Raw genomic sequence first — 25778 nt, 5'->3', positions numbered from 1 at the left:
GTATGTCAAAAAGGAAGAAAAAAATGTGTTTGTTTTTTTTTTTCTACTCTAACCAGGCTTCCTTTATGAGATCTAGTCAGCTATAAGTCTTTTTTAAAACACCTTCATAAAGCCTTTCATGATCAAATATAACATTCATAAAAAGCTTTGGAAAATGAAAATTCTATGCCGTGAAAAAAATAGGGCCGGCTTAAATGTTGAGGTGCTTTATCTCACATATCATATTTCTTCTTCATCTGGGGAAAAGTGCTTGTCTCTTACTGTGTTGCTGTAAGTGTAATTCTTTAAAGTAAGAGCTAAATTTTCTTGGTATCTGTCACAGAGTCAAGATGGGTTTGTCTTATAGTAAATAATAACAGTATTCCTAATCAAGGACTTCCTGAAAGTAAATTACAAAAAAATCCTTTTCAACTGCATGTTTTTGCAGATACTGACTTTGTATTAATAGTCACTCTAATACCAATGGCTACCATTTACTGAAAACTTCATGTGCCAGGCTCTATTCTAGATGCTTTCTATGCTAATTTTTGTTAAAGAACTGAAAGAAAGAAATGTGTAATGTATATAAAGCCAGAGAACTAATAAATAAACGAGCTGCCAGAAATTCAAAATAGGTCTGTCTTACTTTAAGGAATATTGTTGTTTAGTCTCTCAGTCATGTCCTACTCTTTGCAACCCCGTGGCCTATAGCCGACCAGACTCCTCTGTCCATGGGGATATCCTAACAAGAATACTGGAGTGGGTTGCCCTCTTTATAAATAATGACAACAATAACAGCAATAATAATTATAATAGCTAAACTATATTGAGTTCTTACTAAATGCTAGGCAGTGTCCTAAGCTGGTATTATTTCATGCATGGGTTTATTTAATGTATATGAAGTATAATTTTTCTTTAAATATTTAGCAAAAGCGATTTTCATTTTTAGCAAGATAATGTCACCTCATTTTCTAGAAAATACCTCTTCTAATTACAACTTTGAGCATCTTAGTGCTTCTCTTCCCTACGACCTATATTCTAACAACAGTATGTTGGTAGATTTGCCACAATTTAGTGTGTTCCTCTTTATAGTTTTTAGAATGCGCTATGATCTGTCTGTGAAGAGAAAACTCTTATTGGGGGTCCTGACTTATGCCAACCACTATAGTATAGCCAGAATATATATTTATTAAATTAAAACACAAAATATAATTTTATTGTTTAAATCTATTATCTAAGGTACCTTCTTTTTCAGTATCAGATATTCAGTTCAGTTCAGTTCAGTCGCCCAGTCATGTCCAACTCTTTGTGACCCCATGAATTGCAGCACACCAGGCCTCCCTGTCCATCACCACCTCCTGGAGTTCACTCAAACTCACTTCCATCAAGTCAGTGATGCCATCCAGCCATCTCATCCTTTGTTGTCCCCTTCTCCTCCTGCCCCTAATCCCTCCCAGCATCAGAGTCTCTTCCAATGAGTCAACTCTTCGCATGAGGTGGCCAAAGTATTGGAGTTTCAGCTTTAGCATCAGTCCTTCCAAAGAACACCTGGGGCTTATCTCCTTTAGAATGGACTGGTTGGATATTCAGTTCAGTTCAGTTGCTCAGTCGTGTCCGACTCTTTGCGACCCCATGAATTGCAGCATGCCTGGCCTCCCTGTCCATCACCATCTCATGGAGTTCACCCAAACTCACGTCCATTGAGTTGGTGATGCAATCCAGCCATATCATCCTCTGGCCAAAGTATTGGAGTTTCAGCTTTAGCATCATTCCTTCCAAAGAAATCCCAGGGCTGATCTCCTTCAGAATGGACTGGTCGGATCACCTTGCAGTCCAAGGGACTCTCAAGAGTCTTCTCTAACACCACAATTCAAAAGCATCAATTTTCAAAAGTGCTCAGCTTTCTTCACAGTCCAACTCTCACATCCATACATGACCACTGGAAAAACTATAGCCTTGACTAGACAGACCTTTGTTGGCAAAGGAATGTCTCTGCTTTTCAATATGCCATCTAGGTTGGTCATAACTTTCCTTCCAAGGAGTGAGCATCTTTTAATTTCATGGCTGCAGTCACCATCTGCAGTGATTTTGGAGCCCAGAAAAATAAAGTCTGACCCTGTTTCCACTGTTTCCCCATCTATTTACCATGAAGTGATGGGACCAGATGCCATGATCTTCGTTTTCTGAATGTTGAGCTTTAAGCCAACTTTTTACTCTCCTCTTTCACTTTCATCAAGAGGCTTTGCAGTTCCTCTTCACTTTCTGCCATAAGGGTGGTGTCATCTGCATATCTGAGGTTATTGATATTTCTCCCGGCCATCTTGATTCCAGCTTGTGCTTCTTCCAGCCCAGCGTTTCTCATGATGTACTCTGCATAGAAGTTAAATAAGCAGGGTGACAATATACAGCCTTGACGTACTCCTTTTCCTATTTGGAACCAATCTGCTGTTCCATGTCCAGTTGTAACTGTTGCTTCCTGACCTGCATATAGGTTGGGTATTAGGGAACCTCAATTAATATAGAAGATTTTCCTAGTGAGGATAATGCAATTCACTAGTATATACTATTCATTACTTTCTGTTATTGGTGTAGCTTCTGTAAAAGAATGGTTTAATATATTGGATTGGCCAAAAACCTCATATGGTTTTATTTCTGTAACACTTTATGGAAAATCCAGAGCAAAATTTTTTGCCAACTGAATATACTGAACTTCAGATTATTTTTAAGAAGTGCATTTGAAAGACCTGTAATATCTTTTAGGTCAACTTTTAAGGTTATTTTGCCTTTATAATGAATCCTGTATTTGGGGACAAGTATATTTAACTCCACAAAGTCTCATCCTAAAAGAGACTGCTGTATATATAAGGACACATTTTATATAAAACATAAATCAACATTGCTTTGAACTCTGTGACCCCATTGCTTTGCACAATCTAAAGATCTGACTTCCTTTCATATTTCAATAGCTAGAGCCCTGAGCTCATAAAGTGTTTCATTGTTTGATGTCCAGACAGCATAGGGGATATGCACATCATACAATTATATACATATCTAGATAGATAGATATAAAGCTAAAAAAACAAACTGGTGAAACTGTAATGATGACATGACAATGCCATTTACTTAAATTGCTGCTTAGTGATTATTTAAATGATTGAAAGACATGTCAAAATTACTTGGAATAGTTTGATATTTTGCTATATGTGCACCCCCATTGATAAGATGGCATTTAAATTCTACAATATATCAGTTCCCTCCAGCCAAAGTCAATCAGGAACACTTCTGTAGTTAAACCAATTTGAATTCATAGGCTCACTGTAATGAGGAGGATAACACACTATGAAAAACTGTGGAGTTTCAGTGAGAGGCTTTTTATAGGATTTTGACTGTGTAAGATGATTCTGGAAAAGTTTAAAGAATCATGTTTTTCCTCTGGATTTGGTGCTGTCAGAAAATTGGAGCAGTTCTGTAATTGTGTATCTTAATCATTTTTCTTCTAGAAGGTGAAAGGTGTGGGGCACATCTAACACTGTGATTGGCAGGGTGAGCAGCATTCTTTCATACTAGCTGAGTTGTCGGAATCTTGGTCATATTGGTGTTTTCATTTTTTTTTGTGTTTTGTTATTTGTATGTTCAGACATGATTATGGAAGGTCTTGTTTTCTGTCTTGTTCCAACAAAGCCAGAGAGCTATCATATCTGATGTTGGTTGTTACTTAATTTGTTTACAGTAAACAGTAGAAAATCATGGCCTTAAAAGTTACAGCCAGGCCAGCTCCAAGCCACAGCATACAGGGGCTGTGCTTTGTTTTCTTTCCCTTATTTTCTTCCTTCTTCTCTTTTCAATATGTAGAATAGTTTAAAGTGATGGTTAAATAACTGAAACATGTTCCTTCATAGCCAAAAACAAAACCAAACTATTGTAGTGAACAGAAAAGGGAAATAGAGACTGACAAAGAACAAATTGTCACGCCTGATGTGCTACTAATATGCCAGGCAACTCACCCAATGTAGAGAAGGACCTTTGGCACATTACTTCTCAGACTGACGTGGTCTCTACTAAAGTAGGATATTTTCAATTAGCTACTAGAATACGGGAAAGACACTTCATGCAGAAGCTGTTAAAATCTTGTGGATAATTCAGGATATTTCCCCAAAATTTTGTTTACTATAGTTCTGTTTTTCCATCTATAGGAAAATAGCAAGTAGCTTCTTTTGATTCATTTCTAATGATCCATTCTCTGTCTCATCTCTAAATCTAAGACTGAACATTTTCTCTTGATTTCTCTGTCGTTATATAGGCAGAGAAACAAATTGATTGTAAAATATTAACAGATAAAAAAGAGATATTTGTAACCTATTAAGCACTGCTGAAACTTAACCTGTATGGCTCATATCAACTGAATAGCAGACTTTCTCCAAAATGGAAAAAAAAAAATTATATATATATATATATTTTTTTTCTCTTAGTTAGAACTCAGCATTTGTTTCAACAGTCATAACTCTGCTTTCAAGTGGAGCTGCTTGAAGTTATTTTACATAACATTGAGAAAATTATATAACTAAGTATGTAATTATCAGTGCTTTCCCCCCTCCACATCTTCCCCAAATGATGAGGTTATCAAACTTGAACTAATCTGGGTCAACACTGAAGTACACCAGTGGTTAGAGAATGCCTAGAGTTTATAATGGAATGTCAAACATTATTTTTTTTTTCCTCTTTAAGAAATATTGTATCCTTATTTGGCAGAAAGGTTGTGTACTTGTCTTATGCTTTTTTGGTTTAGAGAAGGAATGGCAATTTGCCAGTGTCCTGTTTTGTCTTTTTTTGAAGAAGCCTTTTATAGCTCAGTTGAACTGAAGTAGATAAATGCAGCTTTCTTTTCTGGAATTGGGTTGGATGTTTGATTACAAAGAAAATAGGAAATTAAAAATAACCAAATATATTGGCAGAATTAAATCCTAAAAGTGATTTTAAGAAGTAAATGTGTTGGACCAGTAACCACACATCTATACATAGTTGAATGAAAACAAAGTACTATTCAAACAATGGTCATCCTGAAAATATAATGACATGTAGGATAGGTGCCCTCTTGTAGTTGTTAAATAAGTCAATAGTGTCTTGAAGGGAATGGCATGTCAAATAAAGTGATTCATCTAAAAGAAAACACAGATTTAGCTCAGATGTTTATTTTAAATGTGTAAATATCTATGTTATGCAATTTTTTCATTAATAGTCATCACTTTGAAGCTGTTTTTAAATAAAACAATCCACAGAAAACATGGACTAAGATACTGCTTGTACTACTTATAATTTTGAAGACACAATTTTGAAGTTTCAATTCTGCTCATAACTGGATATGTGTCTTTTTCTACCTTACTTCATTCCTCTAGGTCTCTTCCTCTCTCCATTCCTTCAAAAATAAGAGATTAAAATAGTTGATTTACAAGGTAATTTCTACCTCAAACAAGCTATGATTCTTATGTATACAATATTGGATGTATTCATCCTAGACCCATTTATTTTCTTCCAAAGTAACTCAACAATATACATTGAGGATAAGATCTTGTCTTAATTTAATTAGTTATGAGTTAGCATGTATTGAATATGATTTCCAGAGCATTGCGCTAGCAGTTTTGACACCGCAGACATGTGCAAAGTATTCTTACACATGGCTATAAAATGAGACGTTGAACTCAAGGGCTTTATATTACAGTATAATGCACATCAATGTAAAACAAAGAACTCAGCGTTTTCAAAGTATATTCAATTTAAATTAAACTAGATAAAAAAGAAAATAATTTGATGTGTTCTAGAAAAATCACGTGGGTACTAGCCCTTTGAATGACACTGGGGTCGTGTGTAAGTTCTTGTCAGGTTGAGATTATGTGTGTTCAGGGCACAACTGCTATCACAGCAGCCGTGCTCATTTTAACTTTTGCCAAAGGGGGAATGTTCTTGCTCTTTGAAATGATAGTATGTGTCAGGCACTATTCTACATACTTTACAATATATTAACTCAATCTTAGTTTTACGTTTATTTTGTAGGTGTGAAAACTGAAGCACACAGGCAGTTTGCCTGAGGTCATAGAGCATGCAAGTAAGGGAGCCAATTTTGAACAGTCAGTCTGCTTCCAGAATAAATGGTAGATCAGGCTGCTTTGTACACAAAATATTACTCATCAACACAGATTGCAGAATGTATGTTTTCCTGTGAGATTGATTGCCATGATAGAAACATCTTCAGAAAGATAAACAGAGCTTCAGTGTCTAATTCCCCATTATTGTCTTCAATTACTACACTTCTGATATATCACATCTCAAACCTTAACCTTATTATATCCTGCTCCTACCAACCAAGATCATGTGCTTATATTTGCTCATAGTTATTTTAGTAATTGCCACCAATTCAAATGTCTTCTGCAACTAAAAAGTAAAACTTAAGAAACACAGAAAGTATTAATATTTTACCAAATTTTCTTTTTTATTTGTGGTCACCAAATATCTGGAAATCCAATCTGATGTAATAAGAGTTTACCTTTTTAGAGTGCTTGCTGTTTGCCAGGTACTGCTTCAAGGGCTTTGCATCTATAATCATTTTGATCTTATACCAGTCTGTTGAGGTGGCATAAAATTAGTACCATTATCATTATTATTTTACAAATGAATAAAAGTGAGTTATTGGCTAAGTAATTTGCCACGACTTCCTAATTTGTCAGCATTAAAAACAGAATTTAAACCCAGAGAGTCTGGATCAAGTCCATATTCAGTATCCTAAGAATATATTGCTTCTGTATTTTTTACTCATTCACTATTCCTTCTTTCATTTGTCTAGCATTCAGTCACTCGGCAAGTATTTATCAAATATTGCTATATCGTGTATTGCATTATGCCCTGAGGAATTTGCAGTTAATAAGATGAGCAGCGGGCCCTGCTCCCATGCTGTTTACATTCTAGAATATAAAAATGCAAGAAAACAGACAGTTAACAAATAATTCTTACAGACCATGAAAATCACCAGAGGGAAAATAAGAGAGACGTGATACAGAGTAACTGCAAGAGGTTTACTCCAGGTCAGATGATCAGTGAAGCTGTCTCTATCTAGTCATCTGAGGACATATTTACAGAAGAAATTGGAAAATAGGTTTCAAGGAGGCAAAATATTTAAAAGTAAAAGTATATAACATGTTTACACATCACATTATCAAATGGTATATTATCAACTATTTCAGAGCTATGTTGATTAAGGAATAGAAGTGACTAGAGTTAAGGATTAGATTGTAGACAGGTTTAATCTTTCAAAGTTTATTTTGAAAAACTGAAAGATGTGGTTTAATTTTTTATAAGGTGAGAATGGCGTTGTAGATAAAACGTATCAGGGGTCCTTGAGTTTTAAATGGAAGAGAGGAACTACCTTTATTTGCAGCTAAAATATATATACTGCTTAACAAGTGGGGCTGAAGTTAATTAAACTTAGAGACACTTGGAGATCATAATCAAGACTTTTAATTTAATGTCAAGTCATTTGGGGATACTTGTGAGTTTTTTCAGAACCAATTAACTATTGTTTATTTAACAATCACGGCAAAATAGACTTTTTACTAGTCTCTGGTTATCTGCATTTCTTCCCTTCCAATTGTGTGGATTTTCTACTGTAGCTGGAGTTTTGTTGTTGTTTTTCAATCTCTTTACTCTCAGACTTAAAATTCTTCATAAGCTTCCTACTGGCATCAGATTAAAATACAGCCTGAGCATGACCTGTATATGTCTGTTGGATTTAAACCCAGTTTTCCTCTCTTTCTCATACATTCTCACCCTGGCCTTAGCCTTTGCTGATTTTATACTTATTGATTCCTCTGCTTGAGTTATTCTTCCCTGTGACATCTAACTCTTCAACACACGTGAACATGTATCTAGTTTCAATTAGTTAAATTCCAGTCTTTAATGAGAGTATTTGATTAATATTTCACCAACAATTTGTACCTATAATAGTGAGATTGCATCTGTTTTGTTTAATATTGTGTTCCCCAAATAGATGTTATGGTATCTGGCACATAGTGGGCCCCCTCAATGATATTCATTTAATAAATTAACAGAATGAACACTATAGGAAATATAAATATGTGCGCAATGGTCCCCACACAAGCTAAACATGGAATAAAAACTAACACATTAATGAATAAGGCTGCAACAACTCAAAAGAGTAGAACACTAAATGCTAAGTATTATGGCACAAATTTCCACACTGTCAGGGTTGTAAAAATAATTTAGAGTTGGCAGTTAACCTGACAAATACAAGGGGCCTGGGAAAATTGGAGTGAGATATAACAGATGTAAGGATTGGTGAGAACTAAAATTATAAACTTGATTATGTATGGTTATAATCCGTTGGCTATGAAAAGCCACTCTAAATTGATAATACGGAAATGACAAAACCAAAATAATTTTCCAGTCCACGTTGATTTGTCTGTAAAATGTGGAAGAAGTTGTGGCTTATTTTTCAAGCAGAATGTGATTCAACTTCTGCCTTAATGAACTAGACGACAATTTAGCCATTCTTACATTTAGGTTTTTTTTGTTGTTGTTTTGTTTTGTTTTTTTTGCAGCATGAGTATATTTATGTTACTGAAACATGAAACAGAGTTCTGTTCCGCAAGCTGAAGAATGAATTCCACAAACTCATAAACACTCACAGAGGCAAAGAGTTTATTTTAAAGGGTAGAGACACAAAGCTCTCAGGTAGACACTGAGACAGGGTGAAGTGCCTGAAAAGGCAGGAATAGCAACACTGTATATCTTTATTAGAATTGATCTGTTCATGTTTGGTTGGCTCGGGCCTGATGTGTGTAATTTCAGACCAATAAGTTTAAATGTCACAATGTCCAGTTTGTCATTTTTATGGCTTTCTTATGGTTCCCAGTTTCTCAGTTTCTCCAGACATTAAGTCGCAATCCCTTGATCCTTTCTCAAGACTCCAGACCATTATTTAGGGACCAAATGTATGTTTAAGAGCTAATGGTCTACCTGGAGTTTTTCTCCTTGATAAACTGGACAGAAGTTAATGATGGTCTGGTCCTGGGTCTGAATGTTTTATGACCCTCCAAACTAGGAAGGCATTCGTCTGAATACCCAGGACCTGGAGCAATGATTATGGCTTTAGGCTAATGGAACAAAACGTTTCTGTGAGTGAATGAGTTGAAATTAAAGGTTAAATTAGAAAAAGAACCAAGACTCTAACCCTACACTTACTGCCCAATAATTTCTACCTCATTACCAAGTCCAGGTTTGGTCTGCTTGCCACAGGACAAGTCAATAAACCCAGAGACTAAGTGTTGAGGCAAGGAATCATGACTACTCAGGAAGCTGGAAGATTGAGAAGATGGCAGACTTGTCTCCAAAAAAACCTTCTTATAGGGTCTGGATGCCAATTTTTTTTGTATAGAACAGAGAGGAAGAGGAAGTAAGGAAGTAAAGTAAAAAGGATATTTATCTTGCAAAATGGGAGGGGATGTTTTATTTTTTTTCTTTTCTGCAGCCATTCACAAGTGGACGGGGTCAGATCGTTGCCCAGTGAGCTGAACAAAACCACTTTTGTTTAACGTTCAGGCAGAGGGATAGAGTTCCCGAGGCAGGACATTATGTATGATTATAATAACTAAAGCAATGAAAAGCAAAGGTCAAAGTCTGAGAAACAGATTCAGCATGGAGTCAAAATTGGCTCTTCCCTGTTACATTTACACATATCTTGATGTAGTACTTTGGTGATTAAATGAAATAACTCAGGTAAATCACCTTACAGAGTCCTTCGAATGCAGTGCATTCCTCATAAATACTGTCTTAATTTCCTTCTACTACTTCACCTGTGTGTAGGAAGGATTGCACCACAGAGACACAGAAGGCAAGAACACCCTGTAGGCCAGTTTATCAATATAGACCTGCGTTAGTTTCCTAGGACTGCAGTAACAAAACCCCACAACCTGGGTGGCTTTACCAGCAGAAGACTTTTTTTCTTCCATAGTTCTGAAGGGTAGACTTGCAAAACCAACGTATGGAGAAGGCCATTCTCTTTCTGAAGGTTATTAGTAAAGATCCTCCCCTTCCTTATTCAGGCTTCTAGTGGTAACCAGAAATCTTTGACATTCCTTTGCTTATAGATAATTCACTTAAATCCCTGTCCTCATTACTACAAATTTTTTTTTCCTGTGTTTTCATCTCATTCCCTTTGCTTTTTATAAAGAGAGTAGTCATACTGTTTAAGGGCCCACCTTAATTCAATATGACCTCAATTTAACTTATATCTACAACAATCCTATTTTCAAATAATATTCTACAGTTCCAGGAAATACATAAATTTGGCAGACATTTTTCAACCAATACAACAGGTACGGTAAAATGACAGAGGTCTTCCCTGAGATGTCAGCCTCAAGAATGGAGAGACACTGGGTGGGTTTTAAACTTTTTTAATGAACAAACTAGTAGAAATAGGTGAAGATTGAAACCACAGTTGTTGGCAGCTATTTTTGACTTAACGTTTTGTAGTGCTTTGTCTTCAAGAGTCAAAAGAAAAACAAATGCAAAGATGTTCATTTTATTATTCCCTTCGCTTCTACAATATAAAAAGAATTATTAATACATAGCTCAATCCTGAAAAGCATCTCAGGCAGGAACTGTTCAGATCTCATTCTCTAGTACTCTGACCCACAATTGACGCTATTTCATCCCCATTTAAAATTTTAGAGTTAGAGTCATCTTAGGGAAGACTATTTGTTACGAGACACCTTCCTGAAGAAACCTATGTTTGTGTATTATTTAGCAAATATTTGTTGTATCATAAACAAAATGATAGGCACTAATTACTAAATTGTGAAAAAGACAGATGAACAGTCTCCTCCCTCTTATCTTAAAGCCTAGATGGAGTCATCATCAATGAAAAAGTAAACTAATAAATGGAAAATAATAAATGTTAAAACAACTCATGATTGCATGTCCACAAAACAGACTTCTGTGATTAGAAAAGAAAGAATAAAGGGTAAGGGGAACTGGGCAGTGAAGAGCTCAGAATGATCTCAGGTGGGCTCAGCTTGCTACTGTTGCAGAAACCAGTAACTGAAAAACCAAACACCACACTGGGAGAGTTGGAGAACTCAGGTTTATTATGCTGGCAGGCCCAGAAGAGTTAACACTCCAAGCTCTGAGCCTCAAACGAAGGGGTTATAGAGCTTTTATAGACAGACTATAGTGGGCAACACTAGCTGCTAATCAGATCGGATCAGTCGTTCAGTCGTTTCCAACTCTTTGTGAACCCATGAATCGCAGCACACCAGGCCTCCCTGTCCATCACCATCTCCCGGAGTTCACCCAGACTCACATCGAGTCAGTCATGCCATTCAGCCATCTCATCCTCTGTCCTTCCCTTCTCCTCTTGCCCCCAATCCCTCCCAGCATCAGAGTCTTTTCCAATAAGTCAAATCTTCACATGAGGTGGCCAAAGTACTGGAGTTTCAGCTTTAGCATCATTCCTTCCAAAGAAATCCCAGGGCTGATCTCCTTCAGAATGGACTGGTTGGATCTCCTTGCAGTCCAAGGGACTCTCAAGAGTCTTCTCCAACACCACAGTTCAAAACCATCAATTCTTCGGCGCTCAGCCTTCTTCACAGTCCAAGTCTCACATCCATACATGACCACAGGAAAAACCATAGCCTTGACTAGACGAACCTTTGTTGGCAAAGTCATGTCTCTGCTTTTGAATATGCTGTCTAGGTTGGTCATAACTTTCCTTCCAAGGAGTAAGCGTCTTTTAATTTCATGGCTGCAGTCACCATCTGCAGTGATTTTGGAGCCCAGAATAATAAAGTCTGACACTGTTTCCACTGTTTCCCCATCTATTTCCCATGAAGTGATGGGACCGGATGCCATGATCTTCATTTTCTGAATGTTGAGCTTTAAGCCAACTTTTTCACTCTCCACTTTCATTTTCATCAAGTAGCTTTTTAGTTCCTCTTCACTTTCTGCCATAAGGGTGGTGTCATCTGCATATCTGAGGTTATTGATATTTCTCCCGGCAATCTTGATTCCAGCTTGTGTTTCTTCCAGTCCAGCGTTTCTCATGATGTACTCTGCATATAAGTTAAATAAGCAAGGTGACAGTATACTGCCTTGACGTACTCCTTTTCTATTTGGAACCAGTCTGTTGTTCCATGTCCAGTTCTAACTGTTGCTTCCTGACCTGCATACAAATTTCTCAAGAGGCACATCATAGGCTGGTTTAAATTAAGGGGTTTTGCAGGTATGGGAACAGCAGTCAAGATTGGGAGGGGGATGCCTAACCTTTATACAGGCATGATTAAACAGGTTTGCAGGGGCTGGGCAATTGCAAAGAATAGCACAAGGGTGAGTGAGATAAGCTCAATACAATACCAGTTCCTAGTATTGTAAGTCCTCACTTTCTGAGACTTCGTGAATGACGTGATCCAGGTCAGCTTGCAAGGAGCAAGCTGAGTTACAGAGGCAGAACAAGCAGGAGGTTATGTAAAACTTTAACTTTTCCTCTTCACTACAACTTGGAGGGGGGTTTGCGTTCCCAGTCATAGACTGGGTGCACGTTGAGGTGGGAGAAGCATGAGATCCTAGCCACTAGTCCAGTGGTCAGTGACAAGGGTGCTGGTCCTTCAGCTTTGCAGAGAATTTCCACAAAGAAGGAAAGTAATGAACTAAGTAAAGTATTTATTAAGAGGAAAAAGAGAACAGTAGACCTGAAGAGTAAATACTAAAGAGTACAGTGGATAGAGGCACACGGGCAGACTCAGAGGGAGAATCCCCAAGTCTCCCCCTTGTAGCAGCTTGAATTACTTTTTATGGTGTGTGTCTTCTGGGTTTCCTTTAGCCAGTCATTTTCATTTGGCCAGTCACAGTCCATATTTGGTATATCTCAGGATCCTCCATGTGTGCACATGCATCTTTTAGTCAAAATAGATTCTACGAAAGAGGCTTGTAGGTAGTCTGGCATTAGTTAGCATCAGTCCCCTTTGACCTCCAAGGAGATTTTCTGTGCATGTGCGGTCAGGGAGACCTGACTTTGAAATAAGAAATATATACTCTGTGCAGGGCCCAAACTCCTCTCTTAATTGTCCTGCTATTCTCCTCTTGGAGTTTTGGTCCATAGAGAATGAATCTCCGATTACTTTACCCTGGAGGGGCCCATCTGCCTCCTGCCTCAAGAAGATTAAGTTCAGTTCAGTCGCTCAGTCGTGTCCGACTCTTTGCGACCCCATGGACTGCAGCACTCCAGGCATCCCTGTCCATCACCAACTCCCAGAGTTTACCCAAATTCATGTCCACTGAGTCAGTGATGCCATCCAACCAGCTCATCCTCTGTTGTCTCCTTCTCCTCCCACCTTCAATCTTTCCCAGCATCAGGGTTTTTTCAAATGAGTCAGCTCTTTGCATCAGGTCGACAAAGTATTGGAGTTTCAGCTGCAACATCAGTCCTTCCAATGAATGTTCAGGACTGATTTCCTTTAGGATTGACTGGTTGGATCTCCTGCAGTCCAAGAGACTCTCAAGAGTCTTCTCCAACACCATAATTCAAAAGCATCAATTCTCAGGCACTCAGCTTTCTCTGTAGTCTGACTCTCACATCCATACATGACTACTGACAAAACTCAAGAAGATTAGCTTGAAGTTTAAAAAAAAAAAAAACCTTTACAGGCAAACAAAAGTAAAATAATACACTTATGGGTATCTCTACACTTCTCTAACTTCTGATTGATCTCTTTCTCAGGTAAGATATTAATAGATAAAATACTGTCTTCTGAAGCAGTCTTATAAGCATTACATCCCCCTGGGCTCTCTGTATCTTCTACTCCCCTTTCTCTTACCTCTCTGGCATTTCTCAAAACTACCTTTTACCTTGATAATTGTAATTTTTACCCATGTTTCCTCTACCTTTTGGAATGTTCTTCTGCCCACTGTTACCCTTCAGCACTGGAAAAATCTCACTCATCCTTTAAAATTTATGTCATTTCGTTTCTTTTTATTTGAGTTTTCCTTAACTGGTCTAGTTGATGTTCCTCACAATCCTCATAATATTCTCACAATAGGGCTGATATTGAAGATATGGTCTTTGAAGTTAGAGGACATAGGCTGGAGTTCTGGATAAATCCTGTGCTAGTTATGTGATCTTGGACAAGTTACTATGTCCTTTAAACGTCATAATTTTTATATTCACATTGAGGTATATCAAGAACTTGGAAATGGAAAATGTGCTCATTCACATCTGATTCTTTGTCACCTCATGGACTGTCAGGAACACCAGGCTCCCATATTCATAGGATTTTTCCTGGCAAGAGTACTAGAGTGGCTTGCCATTTCCTCCTCCAGTAGCTCTTCCTGACCCATGGGTTGAACCCACGACTCATGCATTGCAGGTGGATTCTTTACCACTGATCCACCTGGAAATTCCAAAATAAAGAATTTAACTCCTAAGTTTAAGTAATAAAATTAAGCATATAAAATACATTTTTCTTTAAATGTTTTAATAACAGAAAATGTGTTTCTTGAATTGATCATAGTATATTACATTTTTTGAAAGCAACTAGTGAAAATGGTCTCTAAACAAGCAAATAGATTATGATAGAGATATCATCAGGGGCCAATAGGCATGATACTTAGATTCATATATACCTTTTTTTTCAGTGGCTTTTAACTTATTTCAAATAGGAACCTAATATAATGGGATGACTGGTTCAAATGATGTAGAAAATTAGAAATATAAGATTTAATTTGCCCGTGAGTGTCCAGGAGTCTCCAGCAGAAGCGTAGGTCAGCAGTGGCCTGCTGCAGGGTTGGGGGCACTACTGTAGCAGTGTGTGCATGGGCCCTTTTGAAGGAGGTCACCATTATCTATATCACCTCCACCATAGTTTAGTGGCAGATAAATAACAGGAAGGGACCACAGCCCCACCCGTCAACAGGAAATTGGTCTAAAGATTTACTAAGCATGGCCCTGCCCTTCAGAACAAGACCCACTTTCCCCTCAGTCAGTCTTTCCCATCAGGAAGCTCTTATCCTTCTCCAACAGAGGGCAGCAGACTGAAAACCACAGCCACAGAAAACTAACCAATCTTATCACATGAACCACAGCCTTGTCTAACTCAGTGAAACTATGAGCCATGCCCTGTAGGGCCACCCAAGACAGACGGGTCATGGTGGAGAGTTCTGACAAAATGTGGTCCACTGGAGAAGGGAATGGCAAACCACTTCAGTATTCTTGCCTTGAGAACTCCATGAACAGTATGAAAATATATGACACTGAAAGATGAACTCCCCAGGTCGGTAGATGCCAAAGATGCTACTAAAGATCAATGTAGAGCTAACTCCAGAAAGAAGGAAGAGGTGGAACCAAAGCAGAAATAACATCCAGTTGTGGATGAGACTGGTGATGGAAGTACAGTCCAAAGCTGTAAAGAGCAATATTGCATAGGAACCTGGAATGTTAGGTCCATGAATCAAGTCAAATTGGAAGTGGTCAAACAGGAGATTGCAAGAGTGAATTTCAAGATTTTAGGAATCACCGAACTAAAATGGACTGGAATGGGTGATTTTAACTCAGATGACCATTATATCTACTAGTGTGGGCAAGAATCCCTTAGAAGAAATGGAGTAGCCATCATAGTCAACAAAAGAGTCCAAAATTCAGTACTTGGATGCAATATCAAAAATGACAGAAAGACCTCTGTTAGTTTCCAAGTCAAACCATTCAATATCACAGTAATCCAAGTCTCTGCCTCAGTAAGTAATGCAGAAGAATCTGAAGTCGAACAGTTCTATGAAAACCAACAAGACCTTCTAGAATTAACACCCCCAAAATATGTCCTTTTCATTATAAGGGACTGGAATGCAAAAGTAGGAAGTCAAGAAACACCTGGAGTAACAGGCAAACTTGGCCTTGGAATACAGAATGAAGCAGGGCAAAGGCTAATATAGTTTTGCCAAGAGAATGCACTGGTCATAGCAAACAGCCTCTTTCAGCAACACAAAGGAAGACTGTACACATGGACATCACCAGATGGTCAACACCGAAATCAGATTGATTATATTCTTTGCAGCCGAAGATGGAGAACCTCTAGAAAGTCAGCAAAAACAAGACCTGGAGCTTACTGTGCTTCAGATCATGAACTCCTTATTGGCAAATTCTGACTTAAATTGAAGAAAGTAGGAAAAACCAAGACCACTCAGGTATGACCTAAATCAAAACTCTTACAATTATACAGTGGAGGTGACAAATAGATTCAAGGGATTAGATCTGCTAATCTAACATACGTCAAGGCGGTATATCGTCCCCTTGCTTATTTAACTTATATGCAGAGTATATAGTGCCTACAGAACTGTGGGTGGAGGTTCATAACATTGTATGGAGGCAAGGATCAAGACATCCCCAAGGAAAAGAAATGCAAAAAGGAAAAATGGTTGTCTGAGGAGGTCTTACAAATAATTGAGAAAAGAAGAGAAGCTAAAGGCAAAGGCAAAAAGGAAAGATATACCCATTTGAATGCGGAGTTCCAAGAATAGCAATGAGAGATAAAAAAGCCTTCCTCAGTGATCAAGGCAAAGAAATAGAGGGGAAAAAATAGAATGGGAAAGACTAGAATCTCTTCAAGAAAATTAGAGACACCAAAGGAATATTTCATACAAAGATGGGCACAATAAAGGACAGAAATGGTATGGACCTAACAGAAACAGAAGATATTAAGAAGAGGTGGCAAGAATACACAGAAGAACTGTACATAAATGATTCATGACCCAGATAAACACGGTGGTGTGATCATCACCTAGAGCCAGACATCCTGGAATGTGAAGTCAAGTGGGCCTTAGAAAGCATCACTATGAACAAAGCTAGTGGAGGTGATAGAATTCCAGTTGAGCTATTTCAAATCCTAAAATATGATTCTGTGAAAGTGGTGCACTCAGTAGGCCAGTATATTTGGAAAACTCAGCAGTGGCCACAGGAAGGAAAAGGTCAGTTTCCACTTCAGTCCCAAAGAAAGGCAATGCCAAAGATTGCTCAAAACACTGCATAATTGCCCACATCGCACACACTAGTAAAGTAACGCTCAAAATTCTCCAAGCCAGGCTTCAACAATATGTGAACCATGAATTTCCAGATATTCAAACTGGATTTAGAAACAGCAGAGCAACCAGAGATCAAATTGACAACATTTGTTGGATTATCAGAAAAGCAAGAGAGTTCCAGAAAAACATTTTTTTCTGCTTTATTGACTATGCCAAAGCCTTTGACTGTGTGGATCACAACAAACTGTGGAAAATTCTGAAAGAGATGGGAATGCCAGACCACCTGACCTGCCTCTTAAAAAACCTGTATGCAGGTCAGGAAGCAACAGTTAGAACTGGTCATGGAGCAACAGACTGTTTCCAAACAAGAAAAAGAGTAGGTCAAGTCTGTATATTGTCACCTTGCTTATTTAACTTACATGCAGAGTACATCATGAGAAACGCTAGGCTGGATGAAGCACAAGCTGGAATCAAGATGGCCAGGAGAAATATCAATAACCTCAGATGTGCAGTTTTAATTCCAATCCCAAAGAAAGACAATGCCAAAGAATGCTCAAACTACCGCACAATAGCACTTATCTCACGTGCTAGAAAAATAATGTTCAAAATTCTCCAAGCCAGGCTTCAGCAATATGTGAACCTTGAATTTCTAGATGTTCAAGCTGGTTTTCGAAAAGGCAGAGGAACCAGGGATCAAATTGCCAACATCTGCTGGATCATGGAAAAAGCAAGAGAGTCCCAGAAAAACATCTATTTCTGCTTTATTGACTATGCCAAAGCCTTTGACTGTATGGATCACAATAAACTGTGGAAAATTCTGAACGAGATGGGAATACCAGACCACCTGATCTGCCTCTTGAGAAATTTGTTTGCAGGTCAAGAAGCAACAGTTAGAACTGGACATGGAACAACAGACTGGTTCCAAATAGGAAAAGGAGTACGTCAAGGCTGTATATTGTGTACCAGAGTACATCATGAGAAACGCTGGACTGGAAGAAACACAAGCTGGAACCAAGATTGCCGGGAGAAATATCAAGAACCTCAGATATGCAGATGACACCACCCTTATGGCAGAAAGTGAAGAGGAACTCAAAAGCCTCTTGATGAAAGTGAAAGTGGAGAGTGAAAAAGTTGGCTTAAAGCTCAACATTCAGAAAATGAAGATCATGGCATCCGGTCCCATCACTTCATGGGAAATAGATGGGGAAACAGTGGAAACAGTGTCAGACTTTATTATTCTGGGCTCCAAAATCACTGCAGATGGTGACTGCAGCCATGAAATTAAAAGACGCTTACTCCTTGGAAGGAAAGTTATGACCAACCTAGATAGCATATTCAAAAGCAGAGACATTACTTTGCCAACAAAGGTTTGTCTAGTCAAGGCTATGGTTTTTCTTGTGATCATGTATGGATGTGAGAGTTGGACTGTGAAGAAGGCTGAGCACCGAAGAATTGATGGTTTTGAACTGTGGTGTTGGAGAAGACTCTTGAGAGTCCCTTGGACTGCAAGGAGATCCAACCAGTCCATTCTGAAGGAGATCAGCACTGGGATTTCTTTGGAAGGAGTGATTCTAAAGCTGAAACTCCAGTACTTTGGCTACCTCATGTGAAGAGTTGACTCATTGGAAAAGACTCTGATGGTGGGAGGGAGTGGGGGCAGGAGGAGAAGGGAACAAAAGAGGATGAGATGGCTGGATGGCATGACTGACTCGATGGACGTGAGTCTGGGTGAACTCCGGGAGTTGGTGATGGACAGGGAGGCTTGGCGTGCTGCGATTCATGGGGTCTCAAAGAGTCGGACACAACTGAGCGACTGAACTGAACTGATTCAGATGATACCACCCTTATGGCAGAAAGTGAAGAAGAACTAAAGAGCCTCTTGATGAAAGTGAAAGAGGAGAATGGAAAAGTTGGCTTAAAACTCAACATTCAGAAAACTAAGATCATGGCATCTGGTCCCATCTTTTCATGGCAAATAGATGGGAAAACAGTGGAAACAGTGGCTGACTTTATTTTTGGTGTCTACAAAATTGCTGCAGATCATGACCGTAGCCATGAAATTAAGACACTTGCTCATTGGAAGGAAAATTATGACCAACCTAGACAGCATATTAAAAAGTAGAAACATAACTTTGCCAAAAAGCTATGGTTTTTCCAATGGTTATGTATGGATGTGAGAGTTGGATTATAAAGAAGGCTGAGCACCAAAGAATTGATGCTTTTGAACTGTGTTGTTGGAAAAGATTCTTGAGAGTCCCTTGGACTGCGAGGAAATCCAACCAATATATCCTAAGGGAAATCAGTCCTGAATATTCATTGGAGGGACTGATGCTAAAGCTGAAACTTCAATACTCTGGCTAATTGATGGGAAGAACTGACTCATTTGAAAAGACCCTGCTGCTGGTAATGATTGAAGGCAGGGGGAGAAGGGGACAAGTGAGGATGAGATGGTTGGATGGCATCACTAACTCAATGGACATGAGTTTGAATAAACTCCGGGAATTGGTGATGGACAGGGGCGTCTGCCGTGCTGCAGTCCATGGAGTCACAAAAAATCGGTCACAACTGAGCGACTGAACCTGCACTTAACTTGTAAGCATACTAATCTAGCTTGGTGAAAGGAAGCTCTGGAACCACATTGTCTGTGTTCAAATCCCTTCTCTGACATTCTGTAGCTATAGGAGTTGGACACATTCTTAATTCTTTTAGCAATTTTCTTTTTAAAATGGGAATAATTATAGATTAGGTACATAAATTAAGTAATATAGTTTTTGTGAGGGTTGCTGCTGCTGCTGCTATGTCGCATCAGTTGTGTCCGATTCTGTGCGACCCCATAGACGGCAGCCCACTAGGCTGGCTCCACTGTCCCTGGGATTCTCCAGGCAAGAGCACTGGAGTGGGTTGCCATTTCCTTCTCCAATGCATGAAAGTGAAAAGTGAAAGTGAAGTTGCTCACTCGTGTCTGACTGTGCGACCCCATGGACTGCAGCCTCCCAGGCTCCCCTGTCCATGGGATTTTCCAGGCAAGAGTACTGGAGTGGGTTGCCATTGCTTTCTCCATTTTAGTAGAGTTAATATAAGTAAGATGTTCATAATATTTCTTGAAATGGAGTACCCATTGAGTACTTGTTTGCAATTATGACTAAATGCTAGGCACTTTGCTAGATGCAGGGAATTTGGTGATGAACCTTGGAAAGATTGGTATTAGCACATAAACTAACATGTGTATATAATTCCAAACAGTGATCACACCAAAATGGAAGTACATAATCAGAAGGACTAAAATGAGGGTAAGAAATAAGAAGGGTTAGTATAGAAAACTATTTAAGGAATGATTGTTGTCTGTCACTCATTTGCGTCCAACTCTCTGCAACCCCATGTACTGAAGTTCGCCAAGCTCCTCTGTCCATGGGCATTCTCCAGGCAAGAATACTGGAGTGGGTAGTCTTTCTCTTCTCCAGGTAGCCTTTCCCTACTCCATAAAAAATGATTAATTCCCCCTTACTATTGTAGCATTTTTTAAATAAATGGTTAAAACTTGATACATTCTACCATTTATTTTTATTATTATAAATAAGCCCTTTGTAATTGTGTTTTTTTTTTCACATATGTGAATATATATATATATATATATATATATATATATATATCTGTACAGAGAAAGAATAAGCATTATCTATTTTTACAGCCTATCAACTAAGAGTGTGTCAACCTCCACCACCCGTACCCAATGCTGAAATTTTGACAGAAGATGATGAATTTGAAATAGGTAAAGTCTCTTAAATTACTTTCAAAGAAAGCATACTGTTAACAAAGGTTTTGCTTAAAATCAATAAAAATAAAGAATAGTAGCAGCCTGTCTTAAACCTTCTTTCCCTGGATTGATGGGAATTGTTTAGAATTTGTAAGAATGGAAAACAGTGAAAAGAGGCAAGGTATTGTTAGGTAAGAAAAAAGAATTCTGTATTTTTAGGATGTACAGTTAGAAAACAGTACAGGAATCTGGGCCATATAACTATTCTGGTAGTTATTTCCAAATTATTATTTTGCTACCTTCCAACACTGTAGTCTGAACTATTCTTCAAATTCAGACATAAACTTGATATGTATAATAAATGATATGCAGGGTGTATTAGATGACATGTTTGATTTCCATATCCTTGAAAACAACTCATTATATTCCATGTGATCATAAATAAAGTCCTTTTAACACTGACTGGAAATTTAACCTCAATAATATCTCATAGCTTGAAAAATGATGTAAGAAAATAATGCATCTTAATGTAACATAATAAATTTCATCATTATTATCTATTAATATTAATTTTGGTTGAGAAATGTAAGAAAATATCAATGACCAATGTGAATCTAATCTTGATAGCAGTAATAGGAATCCTTTTAAACTGCTTGATATACTTTTAATGACTATCTTACCTGTACCAACAAAATTATTTCCTTACTACTATAGCTTATATATAATCAGATTGTCCCAGTACCAGTTTTATTGGTATTTATTCTTGGCTTCAGTTCCAATTGGTCAGTGCTCATGACTTACTAGTAGTTTAATATTCTGAATATCATCGCTGCTTACTACTAATAGAATTTTTATACTGATTGAAAATAACTGAAAGAAAAAATATTCAGATTTTATAACTGAACCATCTGTTTATTTTAACCATTACCTTGGTGCTTAATGAAGCTCTTTCTGCCTGTTTTTTCAATAGGTGATATTATTAGATATCAGTGTCTTCCAGGATTTACTTTGGTTGGTAATGCAATTCTGACCTGCAGATTAGGAGAACGACTCCAGATGGATGGAGCACCTCCCGTTTGTCAAGGTACCAATTCTTATGATTATTTATTTCTAAGTATTTGTTTTATGTTTAATTCAGTACTAACAAAATTAAGAAAACTCTGTTTTATATAATTATTATATATTTAACTGACAGTAATTTAAAAATTATACTACTTGTATATGGTGTTTTTCATTCCATTATTTATCAGATTTAACTAAACATTGTTTATTCATCCAAGGTTTAATTTTTCTAGTTTATCCCATAGTCAGTTCAACTTATTTAAATTACTTTTGCTGTGAGGTTTGGAAGTGAAGATAGAAAGCAAGAGAAACCACTTTAAATAAAGGTTCCAATGTGGATTGCAAGTAGCTTCTGTTCTAACCACTAGAATCATTAAACTTTATTGAGCACATATGAAGAATGAAGATCTAAGGGAATAAACAAAAGAAAAGTTGTAAATAGTCCCTTCTATGAAAGCAAAATGGTGTAAGGAATATGACAGCTATATAAGCTGTAGCATACAGTGGTAAGGTAGAATCATATAATTTTAAACTGTTTATATGAGAGGGAAAGCTTGATGGAGGCATTATTCCCTTAGTCCTGGGTCTGAATAACCAATGATACTTACTTTGGTAGAACTGAGCTAGCAAAAGAGTTAGCCAAGAAACAAAGGTATATGCAAAGACACACAAATGAAAGATGGTGAGGTGCAGACTTCAAGGAATTCAGTGTTACAAGGACAAGACCATTATGGCTCTTGAATGATGTACTGGGATTTTGATGTTCAGGAATCATGTATTATTAACTTGTTTAGCTCCTAGGGCCATAATAGTGCCTAATACACTGGACAACCCACTCCAGTCCTCTTGCCTGGAAAATCCTATGGATGGAAGAGCCAGTCAGGCTACAGTCCATGGGGTAGCAAAGAGTCGGACATGACTGAGTGACTTCTCTTTCTTTCTTTCTTTCTTTCTTTTGCATAGTAATTAATTATAAGTATTGGTTAATTTGAGTAAAATTGATTTTGATTATCCCTCCCCAGATTTTATTGAATTGCTTCCTTCACTGTGGTTTATTCCTGAGAAATAAAAATCAATTTTTCCATGCAGTGTCTTAACTCTTATAATGATAAAATAAAAATTCTGTTTACTATTTCAAACATGCTATCAGTAGGAAGAAATGTTTGATTTTTCTACCTTTATGGAGTCCTTAGAAGAAGATAGGGGCTCTTGAAGCATCAAGAAAGAAAAGATGAGTTTGGAGGTATAACCAGCACCAGTATAAGAATTTCCCTTGATCTTAATCAATGATTTTGTAGGCCATCTTAGGGTTGGTTGTTAATTCTGAAGTCTATCATCTATATTCCTGAATGAACAAGCAATTACATATCAAGATTTCTTCCTTGACCCAATATATAACTTAATTGTGAGCTCTTGGAGAGCAATACTTCTTATTTATATCTAGATCCAAATTCAGCATTATTTTTAATTAAAAAAAAACAATTTTGTTAACCTGGTTATTTGAGTCCCTCATATCTCAAGACTTTCAATATCTTATTTCTAAAATCAGAATTTCCTGTAGTAAGTGTGTCTCCTCCTATTTTATCTGCTGTGGAGAATACAAAAAAGGAGACAATCTATGTTTGTTTCATAATAACACTATGGGTACTAGCTAAAGTTAATTATCCCTCAGAATGAGTTTAGACAGAGTTACTATATTAATTAATTGACCTAACACTTAGGCAAAAAAATCTGAGTTTAAATATTTGTTTAGGGACTTCCTGGGTCCAGTGGCTAAGATTCCATGTTCCCAATGCACGGGGAAGAGGTTTGATTTGGGGAAATGAGATCCTGCCACACAGTATGGCAAAAAATATATATATATATTTTTTTTTTCTTCAATTGAATTAATTCACAATCCTGCTAAACAATTGTCATTCATTTGGAATCTGTTGAACTAATCTATACTGTTTTTATTAATAATCTATTTTAAATTATTTTACTTTTTCACTTCTCATAAAAGAGGCTACATCACTTTTGTTATTCCTCCCTGGATCCTGTTTAGTTCTTTATATCACACTTAAAACATGGAAAGCATTTGTAAATATGATGTTCTTCAAAGGGTTTGATATAAATGGAATATAATAAGCGGTTAAGGCTTCCCTGGTGGCTCAACAATAAAGAATCCACCTGCCAATGCATGAGGCATAGGTTTGATTCCTGGGTTGGGAAGTTCCCCTAGAGAAGGAAATGGCAACCCATTCCAGTATTCTTGCCTGGAAAATTGCATGGATGGAAGATCTTGGTGGGCTAGAGTCCATGGGGTTGCAGAGTCAGACAGGACTTAGAAACTAAAACATGTATAAAGGGGAAAAATTGTATACACTTCTTAAAGTTGTGGTGGCAAATCAGTGATAGAATACACAGAAAGTGCTCAACAGTATATTCTTGCTTTATATTGGTTAGTATGAGAGTAGGTTAATTTTAGTATTTACAGTAAGTTATATTGAATTGTCTCAGTTTTTCAAATGTAATATGGAATATTTGTTCAGTCGAAAACATTGGGACCATTAAGACATACACTTGCTTTTCTATAACAATAGCCTAAGAAGAAAGTTTAAAAAGCAAAGAAATTATAGCCATAAAATTAACTAACTGCAGTAATAGAGGCATACATTAAAAGGCGCCAAGAAGGAAATAAGCAGTTCTGCTTGGACTAATGGAGGAGAAATTCAGGAAGTATTTCACAGAGGATGAGACTTGGTCTGGATTTTGAGGTGCCCAAATATTTCAAGAGTATCAGACGAGAGGAGGACATTTGAAACAGAAGCACTAACAGATATGCTGAATTGAGAAAATTATAGGTTATTCAGTATGTTTGGAGCATTCTGTTTCAGAGGAGGAACAGCAGAAAACAAAGCTGGAGAGGCATGCAGGGACTAACCTTGAAGGCTTTGAAGGTGCTGAATGGTTTTTAGTGAGGGGTTGACATGTTCAGTAACACAGTTACTATTTCAGAAATATTAAATATCAGTAGCTGGGCACATACAACATAACCCTTTTCTTAAAACTTACTTGTCATATCTTTTAATTATCTATATCCTTTATTTCAATATGCCATAGATATATATTCATTAATCTTTATCTTTGACTCATTTTTTTCCATTCCATTTCTAACCTTAAAATTTCTTTGTTCATTTGTTTATTTTACATATTTTTCACTTTGTAAAAAGCAAACATCAGATTTCTCTTTTTAGACTGAGAATGATCCAATACTATTTGTTGAATTGTTACTTTTTAATTTTGAAATCACATCCAAGATGCAAACATCTCAGATTGAATAAGAGAAATAGAAGCAATAAAAAAAGAAAACAGTTCTTAGATTAGCTATAGTATATTCTATAGTAAATATTCAAATATCTGTATATTAATTTATGGCAGATTTTATTAATTCAAGTTATTTCAAGTTATCAACTTGATTGAAGAACAATCATATGTTGCCATAATTTACTGGTGTATTATACTTTGGAGATGCAGTTGATATATTGTTATGAAATGAATAGCTTATGCTTTGTCTTACCTTTTTGGTCTGGAAAGGTAATTGGTGACCCCAAAATTGTTTTAAATTCTCATGGTTTAAGCATATTCCTGAGATTAGAGAAGTAGCTTTGTCTGGAATGAATACTCTGAGGTGGGGCAACTTCCTTTCTGTTCTCACATACCTGAGTGAATGAACGTTTGAGGACAAAAGAAAAAGTCAAGAAGGAATTAGGACTTAGATAAGAGATAGAGGGAAAAGAACATAAGAAGATGAAGAAAGATAGTGAAATAATATAAAGATAGAGAGGGAAGTAAATGCCTTATCTTTTAATTATCTATATGTTTATATTTATTAATCCAGAAAGAAAATGTGTATCCCATGTAATAAAAAGGA

General features: G+C 37.2%; 1 protein-coding gene across 2 annotated transcripts in view; it reads left to right on the top strand.

Annotated features, from left to right (window-relative positions):
- The window catches only part of CSMD3 (CUB and Sushi multiple domains 3), a 1458322-nt gene that overhangs the window by 1330975 nt on the left and 101569 nt on the right, over positions 1–25778 (top strand). For both annotated transcript variants that reach the window (XM_044928635.1, XM_025265188.2), the window contains 2 exons: positions 20738–20818; positions 21774–21887. In XM_044928635.1, the coding sequence (XP_044784570.1) occupies positions 20738–20818; positions 21774–21887 (195 nt within the window). The remainder of the gene's footprint in view (positions 1–20737; positions 20819–21773; positions 21888–25778) is intronic.

Source organism: Bubalus bubalis, chromosome 15, assembly GCF_019923935.1.
Source record: "Bubalus bubalis isolate 160015118507 breed Murrah chromosome 15, NDDB_SH_1, whole genome shotgun sequence".
NCBI lineage: Eukaryota > Metazoa > Chordata > Mammalia > Artiodactyla > Bovidae > Bubalus > Bubalus bubalis.
Note: the sequence above shows the minus strand (reverse complement) of the source record. Positions and strands in the feature narration are given on the sequence as shown.